A 12,303-nucleotide genomic window follows, 5' to 3' on the forward strand; every position below is an offset into this window, starting at 1 on the left:
AAGTGGAGAGTTGTTAGCAGCCATTGTTTTGTGTCCAAGGGCCCACATCAGCAGTCTGTCCACTCTTCTGACTTACCATTTATGGTTTCAAGCAAACTCACTACAAGATTTGGGGCTTATAAAAATCTTGTTCCATAAATAGCTTTTAAGTTTATCAGATGTTCTAAGAAATGGAAGCTGGAGGATGGGGGAAGAGAAAGAGGCAGGAACACAGAGGGCTGAGTGTTCATCTACAGTGATAGGAAGTAAAATCGATACTGAGACATGTTCAAAAAATAGAACATAGTAGTATAAGCATCCTAATATTTAAAAATATGAATAAATAGCAAGAGGAAGATGTAAGATGTTTAAAAAATGTTTGTTTGTTTTGAGAGAGAGCGAGTGTGCATGCTGGTGCGCCAGCTGGGGAGGGGCAGAGAGAGCATCCCAAGCAGTCTCCATGCTGTCAACGCAGAGCCCAGCCTCACGACCATGAGATCGTGACCTGAGCCGAAATCAGAGTCAGATGAAATCAGAGCTGATGCTTCACCGACTTAGCCACCGAGGCACCCCTAGGATATTTTTTAAGTGGTTGCCTTGGGGAGTGAGGAAGGGCGGAGCATATGGGTATTACTTTTCATTAGTACTTTTTGTCATCTTAAATTGTGTGTTTTTAAAATGTTTTTGATAAAAATAAAAATGTAAGATAAATAGAAGATACGGCTTAAACAGTGGCAGCATGGTGATAGGTGGGCCCCCCAGGGAGTCCGCAGGAGGCAGCAGCTGTAGGGGTCTTAGCTGAGGTGTTCAGTGCTCTCCCCCCTCCCCTGTCAGTACACTGAAGCCTTGAGTGAAGATCTGTTCAGCTAAAACTTTGGCGTTAGGACCTTACCTTCTGGAAGATACTTTAGGTGTCATTTGATTCCGAGTCCACTCTTCCTGTTGGTTCCGGCACTTCTCGCCTGGACTGGTGGATGTGGGGGGGGGCGGTACCTCACCAGGGGTCCTCAGCTGCTGCCCAGATAGAGTGCACAGAGCCAGGTCCCCATCCCACAGCCAGACTGGGGCTGGACTGCCTCTGGACACAAACATTTTAAATTATTTTGTTGCATGTGGAATAAAGATCCCAGCCTAAAAACTATGAAAAGTTATATGGTTGAGGGAGTTTAAGGACCAAGAATTAACCTCCAAATTACATTTTCTGAACCCAATTTGAAAAGCTGTAAGATCATCTAAACTGTCCCAGATTCCATCTAGTCAGCAGAGATCCTGAGTGTTGAGAATGATCGCATGCTTCGTGAGTGGGTTTCATGGTTTTCCTTCGCGCTGTTGTAGGTGGCCCTGGTGTTTCCGAACAGTGACCCTGTGATGTTCATGGTGGGGTTTTATGGCTGTCTCCTGGCAGAGCTGGTTCCTGTCCCCATAGAAGTGCCGCTAACAAGAAAGGTAGTTCACTCTGTCTGGGCCGCGGGGTTTTCTTCCAAAGCTGACACATAGAGGCGACACGTCCTATCTTGCCCTCCCGGGAAAGGACGTGCTCTGGCAGACAGGTGCTGCTTTGACCCACGGGAGGGTCCTGCACGGCAGGACTTCGGGAGACATTAGATGCAGTTTCACCTACAGTTACTCATTTGTATGTATCTTGCTGGTGAAACGGACTTTTAGAAGCTGTAGATGGAGCTAATATATCATCTCTGTGAACTTTCCAGTACAGACAGTGAGCATTTTTTCTCTGATGAATAGAATTTATGATTTGATAAGATTTTGTTAAACTTTCTCCCAAAACCATATGCTTATTGATAATAATTTTCATTTCTTGGGAATAAATAAATCACACAGTAATTAATGTATTGTAGCTCACTTCTCAGTGATAATATCGAATATGCAAGATGGAAATTTTCTTGCATTTCTGTCCACTTACATAACAGCATGCGTTTTTTGTTACCAACAAATGATTAATGTGGGGAGCTTGCTGATGTTCTGGGTAGCCAGTCCATCTTAAGTGTAAGTGTCAGTAATCTGGTTATGGAAAACGAATAGCATTTTAGGAGTAGACAAAGCATGTATTTTAGAAGATTAAAGCTCTCTACCACTTCAGAGTTCAGGTACTTAAAGTGAGCATTGTCAGCAACAAATACTCAAGAATCCCAAAAGTAAAGTTTTAAATAAAACCAGTATATCTCAAAGGATAATATATGATGAACAGATATTTGACTACAGAGACTTCGGAAGAAGCAAGAGGTTTGTCAAACCTGCAAGAAGAAAATGACAAACCTTTACTGAGGGACACATATAGAAGAAGCGTTGACAGGGAATGTGCATTTCTGTGGGGAATAAGTAAAAGTGTCAAAGGTCGGGACTCCCCAGGTTAATATGTAAATTTTAAACACAATTCAAGTGGAAATTTCCATGCTGTTATTTTTGGAGTTTATTAAAATGCTCCAAAATGTCGTTTGCAGGAAAACACTTTGAGAAATTAGCCTATTATCTAGAACTTTGTATTTCATTGCAAAAATATGTCTTTTAAATTTAAAAATGCTTATATTTTACTTTCATGAAAATATAGTCTCCACTACATAGGATTGGGTTGTAGGACTTTGCAAGGGCAAGGTGAAGCACTCTGCTTTCTGTGTGTGGGCCTGAGCGGGCAGGGCCCTTGGTGGCGGCCCCGTGAGCGCCTCGCCATGTTTTGTGCAGGACGCCGGCAGCCAGCAGGTTGGGTTTCTGCTGGGAAGCTGTGGCGTTGCCCTGGCCCTGACCACGGATGCTTGTCAGAAAGGCCTGCCCAAGGCGCAGACCGGAGAGGTGGCAGCTTTCAAAGGTAGGCCCCTGCAGGCGTGGGAGTCCACCTGCGGTGTGCGGGTACCCTTTCATGGCAGCCGAACCTTATGTGGGCTGAGGGGTCTTCAGGAGTGAGGTCCCGGTCACAAGCCTGTGTATCTCGCCACCTACCCCTTGCCCCAGTTCAGGGTCTAGGCCTGCGCCGTTTGGTGTGGTGGCCACAGGTCGGAGGCACCCACTGACTTAAATATGAACTAATGTAGAGTAAACGGGACCAAGACTTCTGCTCCCTGGGTGCTCGGTGGCTAGTTGCCAGTGGCGGGCGGCTCAGCCCTGAGACCCACTCACCACTTGCCTGGGCCCGTGCCTTGTCCGTGCCTTCACAGGTTGGCCCCCTCTCGCCTGGTTGGTGATCGATGGGAAGCATCTGACCAAGCCCCCGAAAGACTGGCATCCACCGGCCTGGGATGCAGGGGCCGGGACTGCCTACATCGAGGTAATGACCTCGTCCCGCTCGGAGCCTGCGGACCCCACGAGCCCAGCTCGTTTCCCGTGACAGTGTGCGTGGTCACAGGCTTACACTTACCCTCTGTCTTACCATCACCTCAGAGGCAGAAAGGGTAGGACGGGAGCTCAGTCAGGTCTGGTTTCACTCCTGCTTGATCATCCCTCCCCAGCTCCCTCGGGATGTCAGCAGTGAGGGGGAGCCTGTGTGTACCAGTGTGCTGGGACACTTGCCCCACGGTGTGTCCTAGTTTCCTCTGTGGGTGTCACCCTGAGAGTCATGGCATAAAGTGTGCTCTGGTGTGACAGGATGGTTAGTGAGGGACAGACGACTGACCACTTCTCCTTTTTAAGTTCTGTCAGCCTCCCATTCTGTCTGCTGTGGCCTCCAGAAGCGTCACATAATGGATTTTTTTTCTTGAAATCTTTCAGTATAAAACAAGCAAAGAAGGCAGCACAGTGGGGGTCACGGTGTCCCACGCATCCCTGCTGGCACAATGCCGGGCTCTGACCCAGGCTTGCGGCTACTCGGAAGGTAAGGGCATGCGGGCAGCTCTTCCAGCCTCTGCCCCAGGTGGGGCCAGTCGCCAGAGTGCTCGGTGCTCTCTCTGCTCGTGCTGGAGGCGTGGGTGTTAGGTCACCCCGGCAGCCCCACTCAGGGGCCTTTCCAAAAAATATATGTGCGTGTTGATTTTACAGAGCATGAAATTCACACACTACCACTTGCTTATGCCTGGTGGGCTGGTTCAATCTGTGATGTAGCTGAGAGGCAGTGTATCTTGCATTAAAAAAAAAAAAATGGAAAACCATCTTATTGGACCCACGTTTGTATTACTATATTCTATGAGTATGGTTTTGGCTTAAGCTGTCATGCATGCAAATACAGAAATGGAATCTTTATGGTTGTAGATTTTCTGTTGGTAACATATAGGTAGCTTCCCCCCCCCCCACCCAATTTACTGTTAAATATTGGATATTTAACTTAGAGAACTGTTATTTTAAAAACTATAACAATGGATACATGGTAGTTTCCTTACCATAGCAATACTGGAATTGAATAAAACTAGAAAGTAAATTGAATGGTGTGTTTTAATAACTAAAATGTGGGTGTTTAAAAGTAAGGGGTAAAAAAATAATGAAATTAAAAGGGGTAGCTGAAGACTTCAGTTAAAATTTGGAAAATGATTTTAGAGATATTCAAGGGCCTGAATAATTTTTTAAAAATTGGATTCGTTAAATCAAGTCACATGGTTTTCTTTTTGTCAAGATCTATGTATCCCTTCTCATGTGGGCTCTTTAGCTAACAAAGGGAGCGTGTGCACAGAACCTATTCAGAAAGCACTCATGTTTCCTGGCACAGCAGACCTGTGTTCACCTTTGGTGTCCATCCTGTGGGGATGCACCTGGGCGTTGCTGTGGTTTTGATGGGGGCCACATTTGCTCACAGCCCCTGTGTGGGGCCTGGAGCCAGGTCCTGCCGAGCACAAGGCTGTGTGCGGCCTGGGTCGCCACCCGCTCGTGCGTCCGCCACCTCCGCTGGGGGAGAGCAGAGAGAAGGGGCAGCTTTCTGAGGGGGCTACAACACGAGCAGCCCGTGACATTGCCCGAAGATGGAGGGTAGTGGCCTCGGTGCGAGAAATGGGGGAGTCTGGGTGTAAAGTGAGAAGTAAGCGTGTCCATGGTGAGTCCTCACCCCACATCTCACTGCAGAGTGAGAGGCTTGAGCAGCCGCCTTGGGCACGCCGTTGCTTGTGTTTTCGGACCAGGGATCAGCATAGCTCTCTGTTTGAATCCAAAATCATATTGACCTACTTTTGAGTTTTTCTGGTAATATGAATAGATAACCAAGATAATTGATGAATTAGTGCATGGTGTTTGGAAATGTTGTGTATGTTTCCTAAAACCCTTCATGTCAATGATGTATTCATCTTGGTTTCTTTAAAAATGCACATGACTTGTGAAGAGGGTCACTCAGTGGTTTAACCATCTTTGTCCACTTTCAGCTGAAACATTAACAAATGTGCTGGATTTCAAAAGGGATGCTGGTCTGTGGCATGGAGTGTTAACAGTGAGTGTTGTATGCTAAATGATCTAATTGTTGCAATGAGGGATTCTAGTGCTTCCTATCAATAGATGACACCAATCCCTATTTTTAGGTGATGTAATTAACCCTTATCTGAAATGAAGTGTCATCATGAGAAGGCCATTGACGTTATCTTTGCCTTCTCTGGCGTGGTGTGGCCCTCTGCTGTCTGCCCCTGGACGAGGCCTGCCCCTGAGCACCTCTGTCTTTTTTTCACAGAGTGTTATGAATAGGATGCACGTGGTCAGCATCCCGTACGCACTGATGAAAGTGAACCCACTGTCCTGGATTCAGAAAGTGTGTTCGTATAAAGGTAACGGGAAACAGCACCGTCGTTGGATTCACCCTTCATTAAAGAGGTCACTTGGGGGGCGCCTGGGTGGCTCAGTCAGTTAAGCGTCCGACTTCAGCTCAGGTCACGATCTCACTGTCCGTGAGTTCAAGCCCCGCGTCAGGCTCTGTGCTGACAGCTCAGAGCCTGGAGCCTGTTTCGGATTCTGTGTCTCCCTCTCTCTCTGACCCTCCCCCGTTCGTGCTCTGTCTCTCCCTGTCTCAAAAGTAAATAAAATGTTAAAAAAATTAAAAAAAAAAAAAAAAAGAGGTCACTTAGATTAAGAAAACAATAAAGCTGACACACAGAACTGCAGATGCGGGCTGAGGAGCCCCCACAGCCCGCGTGTGCTGTGACCACGTCTCAGACGTTGCCTGACCTGCGTGCACGGCCTGGATGACCCTTGTGGAGGACAGCGCCATGACAGCTCTCTCCTGCAAGGACCATAGGCTTCTGATTTTATTCTCTTGAAATTTCCTTTATAGTCACATCACTACTCTCAATTCTTAGTAGTAGATAGAGAGGGTTTTAATCTGAAGCTGGGCTTTTCAAGCCACCACTAGCAGAGCTGCTGATTCCAAAGAAGCAATGTAGACAGAGTGGCCATGAGGCTGCCCATGGGCCCTGCCGTGCCCTGCCCTGCCCCCTGCCTTGGTTAGCTGCAGTGCTCCCTGAGCACCTGCACAACCCTCGGCCCTGTCTCTACTCCAGCAGGGCTGGGGGGCACCTTCAGAAAGCCCAGAGGCTGGGCCTCAGGTCTCTTTTCTCCCACTAACTTGTCCCCGGTGACTGCCCATGCTGATCGCAGCGCTGGCGGCCACATGCGGACGTTGGGCGCGTGCTCTGCTGTGCATCTTTGCAACAGCCTTGGGTGGTAGCTGTCTCTGTTTCTCCTGTTTTATGGGGGACAGCTCAAGTTGTGGTGGATTTGGCAGGTGTGGCCCACTCATCTGTGCGCAGCCAGGACTGAGGGCCGAGTCTATCTCTTCACATCCTGGTGTCTTCCCAGCACACGGCAGGCCTGGCCACATGACCGTGTGAGTCAGCAGCTCAGGTAGGGACCACAGAAGACAGAAGAGCAGACATGGGAAGAGCAAGATAGAGCTTCCAAGAGAAAATTAAAATTGGGAGACAGATCTGAGATTTCTGTGTCTGAATCAGACCTCAGAGCTGGTTTTTAAGCACAGCAGGTCAGGACAGTTGCACTGCCTATGGGACATGGCTGCAGGGAGCCTGTGGCCAGAAACACAAGTCTGTGTTGTCTGTCCTCTCGTGCACCTGCATGTGTGTCTGTGAGGTGCCAGGGCACCACTTTCCCATGACACAGGGCATGTCTGTGCTCCTCCTCTGCAGCCCGGGCCGCGCTGGTGAAATCCCGAGACATGCACTGGTCTCTCCTAGCTCAGCGAGGACAGAGGGACGTCAGCCTCAGCTCGCTGCGCATGCTGATCGTGGCTGATGGCGCAAACCCCTGTGAGTAAGCCCAGCTGATGGAGGACGTGGCCTCTCCTCCCTCAGGCCTGACTCTGGGGGGGAAGAGGCTTTAGTAGAATATGGAAGAAACAGCATGGCGACATTCCGTGTGCATGAAATAAATGAATGTCCTGTAACCTGCTGTGACATACAACCCCTGGTGGTGGGGAGCAAGGGGGGGGGGTACTCACTGGTATCTCCCATGCATGTTTATGAAGGCTCTGAGTTTAAAAGCAGTTTTAACACCATTGACAGAAGATACATTAAGAAATGACCAGGGGCGCCTGGGTGGCGCAGTCGGTTGAGCGTCCGACTTCAGCCAGGTCACGATCTCGCGGTCCGTGGGTTCGAGCCCCGCGTCAGGCTCTGGGCTGATGGCTCGGAGCCTGGAGCCTGTTTCCGATTCTGTGTCTCCCTCTCTCTCTGCCCCTCCCCCGTTCATGCTCTGTCTCTCTCTGTCCCAAAAATAAATAAACGTTGAAAAAAAAAAAAAAAAAATTTAAAAAAAAAAGAAATGACCAGAATGTAGATGTTAATTGGGAGCCTGTCCCAGCCTCCGTCCTTGGTCCCTGTGGCCCCACTGATCTGGCTCCACCTCCTTGTGGGATTTCCCCTGGCGGCTGATGTGTGCCCTGGGCTCTGCACGGGGTCTGAGCGTGGCTGCCTGTTGGGGGCTGTCCGAGGCCTGCCGCAGGGGAGGCTCCGTTGACCTTTGGTGGGGTTTCTATGCAGCACAAAGCCCTTGACCAGGTAGGTGGGTTTTCTTGTGGGTTTAACAGCTGTGTGCTGCTGTTTTTGCATTGCAACCACCCTGGACCAGAGGCTGGCCTTTCATCTAGTCCCCTAGTGAGAAGGGCCCTGAGAGCCCTGCACCCCTGGGTCCCCCACCGCTCAGGAGGGCACACCGCCTTCTAGCTCTTCCACCCACACCTGGGCCCAGCAGGGCCTCCTCCATCCTGCCTCCAAGATACCAAGAGCTGCTCGCTGCTCTGTGTCCCCGAGCCACCTGAACAGCCCACTGCCAACAACTTCTCACCTGGCACAGCCTCCACCCTCCCAGTCGCTAGGCTTCCACGAGGAAGCCCTTCGCCAGACCTGATCCTCCACAAACCTCAGATCCTGCCGCTCCGCATGCCCCCTGAATGAGCTGGGTTGTCTTGTGTGTCCTCTGCTGTCTACCAGTGCCCAGCACGAGCGGGACGCGGGCCCCTCCCCTTCCTGGGCCTCTCTGTGGCAGAGAGCTTGAGGTTTGTGGTACGGCCCTGGGGTCCTGATGGTTGCGGCCCCAAGCAGGCAGCACCCACCTACCGGGGAGCTGAGTTCCCACATCTGTGACACCCCAGACTGGCCAGGGAGAGCAGGGAAGAAGCAGGGGGGCAGCTTGGGGGTGGTGCATGGGCCGCTCATGGCAGGGACCCCGTGGCCCCAAGGCGCTTTCCGCAGCAGGCGCTTACATGCACCTGGGCCTTGTGAGGAGGAAGAGTTGCCTGTAAACACTCCTCTGTCACTTCCCCCTCAGCAGACCTGGGAGGAGGGGTGAGGGCAAGGCTGGCTGTGAGTTAGAACTCAGAAACACGGCAGGGGTTAGACACAGGCTTTCTGGGAGGAATTTCCAACTCTTCTCTGCTAGTGATTTCAAAATGCACCATGTTTTTCATGGAAACAGCCCACCCCTCCGCTTGTCTCCCTCTGTCTTACGCAGGGTCCATATCCTCCTGTGATGCGTTCCTCAATGTCTTCCAGTCTAGAGGGCTGAGGCCAGAGGTCATCTGTCCTTGCGCCAGTTCTCCTGAGGCGCTGACGGTCGCCATCCGCAGGTAATGTGGTTGCTTGCTCAGTCTTGTAAACACGGAGTTCTCACTCCTACAGCTGAATTACCTGTGGTACCAAATACAGCCAGTCTGTCTCTGAGCAGTAGGAGCAGTCAACGCTCTGGAGCAATCAACGCGCCATCCTGTGCCAGGTTCCCAGGCGTGTGTGCAGAGTGATGGCGCGGTCCCCCGGGGCACATGCCCCTCGCCCTGTTGGTGGTGGGACCTGTGTAGCTGCTCCCGGGACTGTAATCATGGGCTTGTCTTCCCTGAGCGCCTCTCCTCCTCCTTGGCCTTGGTAAACATAGCAGCCCAGAGCTCTTCCCTGCCCTGGGGAGGGCCCTGCATCTGCGGTGCTGGCAGCCGTGCTCGGGGGTCTGTGCTTGTGGGGCCCTCACCCTTCCTGGAGAAGCACCGTGACCCATGCTTAGCACCGCCCACTCACGGGGAAGCCCCCAGGGCCGTCTGTGCTCCTCCATCACAGCCCAGAGGGCAGGGTCTCGTCCTTCCTGTGCTCCTCCCACACCCATGGCGCTCCCCAGGCCACTTTTTCCTTCCCGGGTCACCTCTCGCCTGCCCCAGGGCTCTTGTCCCCAGCAGCTCCGAGTGGCATCCTGGGGTGGGGGGCGGTATGGTTAGTCGAGAATGTTAGATTAGTATATTCATAGTCTGTGCTTTCATATGTGCAAGTCTTCAGTAATCCTAGAATTTTAACAACTCAGCAAGAAAAATAACATCTTTATCCTTCACACGCCATAAGGTGTTCTTCATTCCTTTGTTCTGTGGTGACTTCTCTTGCCCAACAGTGTGCTTTTTCTCACTGGATAAAACACTGACCTTTGTTACTCGGGTCCCAGCTGCAGCTGCGCACCCCACCCCCACACCTGCTGGCAACAGCCATTGTATTTCCCTTCACTCTCTGTGTCCGGAGTTTGGACTGGCAGACGTGGCTTCCTGCACAGTCTCTGGTCTCTGGAGTGGGCTGCCCTGGGCCTGTGCAGGCACGTCATTCTGCTCACCTGGCTGCCCAGGGCTCCCAGCAAAGGTCTCAGCACAGCCAGGTAGAAGCTGAATCACCGTTAGGACCCCTCCTGGGAAGTCACATAGTATCACTTACACGGTTGTCACAGGCCCACCAGATGAAGGAAGGGACGCAGACCCTGCCTCTGGGTGGGAGGTGTGTGCAGGTCCCCACGTGGGGAATAGCACGTGGGGTGGAAACGCTGCAGCGCCTTCAGGAAGACTGTCTGCTGTGGCCAGTCGTGTGGCCTGTTGTCCTCACAGGGTGTGGTGCCGAGAGGGGCTTTGGTGCAGCATCGTCCTGCAGGCTAGGTGGGCCGTGGGTCCCTTCCCCCATGGGCTCTGTCCCCTTGTCAGCTGGTCTGGTTTCGTTTTCTAGGCCACCAGACCTGGGAGGACCTCCTCCACGAAAAGCTGTCCTGTCGATGAGCGGTCTCAGTTTTGGCGTGATCAGAGTTGATACTGAAGAGAAGTTGTCAGTTCTTACTGTTCAGGACGTGGGTCAGGTGCTGCCTGGAGGTGAGGGATGCAGCCGGAGTGTGTCTTGTCCTGCGAGCGGTTGACAGAAGGAGAGTCCAAAGTGCTCCAGGCTTTGAAGGAGTGCTCTGCAAGCACACAAGTAAAAGGCTTATTAACAATGTTTTTCTGTATAAATTGGTGTTTTAATTTGTAATACATCTTTTCAGTTTTTGCCTGCCCTTGTGATAAATTTAATGTTGAGCGAAAATATGAGGGTGTGCTTGTGGCCTCTGAACCTGACTTGTGCTTGTCTGGTGTCTGGGAAATGGAGCAGTCCCTGCAGGCCAGGTACAGGCTTCGTGCATCACACACGTTGAGGCATTTAACCTCACTGCACGTCTGTAAACAGCCTGATAATTGGGTTATACCAGCAAGGAGTATGTGTTACATTAGGAGCATGACCCTGAAGCTTCCAGGAAATTCCTGTGGCTTCCAGAAAGGCCTACGTGAGCCCTCCTGCCCATTAGGCCCCATGCGCCTGAATGCTGGCCCCATGGCAATGCCACAGGAGAGGGTGATAGAGCGACCTAAGTGTCGCAGAGGGAAACTGAGCACTGAGCCTGGCCCAGGAGTCCCTAGTGACAGTTGTGAATAGGGGATGCTCTGTTCATGCTGCTCTGAGGTTACCCCTCACTGCGATGACCTCACAGCTGCTCTGCTGTCTCCTCACCATGCAGGCCTTTCTGAGATTCATGGGTAACTATCTTGACCACCCTCCTTAGGCATGTGTGCACACAGTGCTCCCCTAGGAGTATGTGTGTGTGTGTGTGTGTGTGTGTGTGTGCGCACAGTGCTCCCTGAGGAGTGTGCATGTGTGTGCACAGTGTTCCCCTAGGAGTGTGTGTGCATAGTGCTCTTCTCGGTGCATGTGTGTATGCAGTGGTCCCGCGGGTGTGTGCATGTGTGTGCGCGTGCAGTGCTCCCCTAGGTGTGTGTGTATAGTGCTCCCCTATATGCGTGTGTGTGTGTGTGTGTGTGTGTGTGTGTGTGTGTATAGTGCTCCTCTGGGTGTGTGTGTGCAGTGCTCCCCAGGTCAGCATGTGTTCACTGGGACAGTTGCGGAGCTGATTGGCCTGGTGAGGGCTGATGGCGCCTTGCTAAGCAGATACTTAACCTTGCACTGTGTTAGCCCCCCATGAAGTGGATTTGCGGCCTTTCGTGCCTTATTGTGAGAGTATCTGGCTGTGAGCTGTGGGCTCACAGTGACCTGCACAGGAGCACCAGCCTCCACTTTACAGAACATGGTCGGATTTGTGAATAAACAAAAGTCGCTGAATGAGTGCCCCTTCTTTGTCTTCCTGATCGCCTGAGTCTTTGGACAGGAGCATGTATTAGAGTCCAAGGGAGGGCAGTGCGCAGGCCCCCACAGGCTGCTTAATTCATCACTGAGTGACCGAGTTTGTTTTAACAGACACCTGTGTGTTCTGGCACGCACGTCACTCTTCTGTTGGAAGCTGTTTGTGGGCCTGCTCTTGCAGGGCTGGCCGGCCTGGGGCTGCAGTGACCTGACAGGCAAGGTCCCCAATGCCCAGGATTGTCTGCTGGGGAACTGCTTAGTGACAAGGGAACTATGGGGTCAGCTGGCCTGTCCCGTGGGTTCAGGAGGGCCACATGAGGGGGGGTGTGGAATCCTGTCAGCCCGGGCTTATACGTGCAGGATGCATTGTGTTGTGGTTACACACTACGTATAAAATGTAGATTTGCGCCTGCATAGAGTGTGGATTCTACATGTCCTAGAACTCATCCTAAGAACACACTGCGTGTATAATGTTTTGTTCCCATAACTGCAGACGTAGCAGCAA

The 12,303-nt window shown here is 51.6% G+C and overlaps 1 protein-coding gene across 6 annotated transcripts in view; it reads left to right on the forward strand.

Annotated features, from left to right (window-relative positions):
• The window catches only part of DIP2A (DIP2 acetate--CoA ligase A), a 121,169-nt gene that overhangs the window by 75,799 nt on the left and 33,067 nt on the right, over positions 1-12,303 (forward strand). For all 6 annotated transcript variants that reach the window (XM_086676227.1, XM_086676228.1, XM_086676229.1 and 3 more), the window contains 9 exons: positions 1,315-1,425; positions 2,677-2,800; positions 3,147-3,256; positions 3,697-3,799; positions 5,268-5,332; positions 5,567-5,660; positions 7,032-7,151; positions 8,854-8,968; positions 10,362-10,501. In XM_086676227.1, the coding sequence (XP_086532353.1) occupies positions 1,315-1,425; positions 2,677-2,800; positions 3,147-3,256; positions 3,697-3,799; positions 5,268-5,332; positions 5,567-5,660; positions 7,032-7,151; positions 8,854-8,968; positions 10,362-10,501 (982 nt within the window). The remainder of the gene's footprint in view (positions 1-1,314; positions 1,426-2,676; positions 2,801-3,146; positions 3,257-3,696; positions 3,800-5,267; positions 5,333-5,566; positions 5,661-7,031; positions 7,152-8,853; positions 8,969-10,361; positions 10,502-12,303) is intronic.

Source organism: Puma concolor, chromosome C2 (assembly GCF_028749965.1).
Source record: "Puma concolor isolate L17-30 chromosome C2, mPumCon1.1.hap2, whole genome shotgun sequence".
In the NCBI taxonomy this organism is placed as follows: domain Eukaryota; kingdom Metazoa; phylum Chordata; class Mammalia; order Carnivora; family Felidae; genus Puma; species Puma concolor.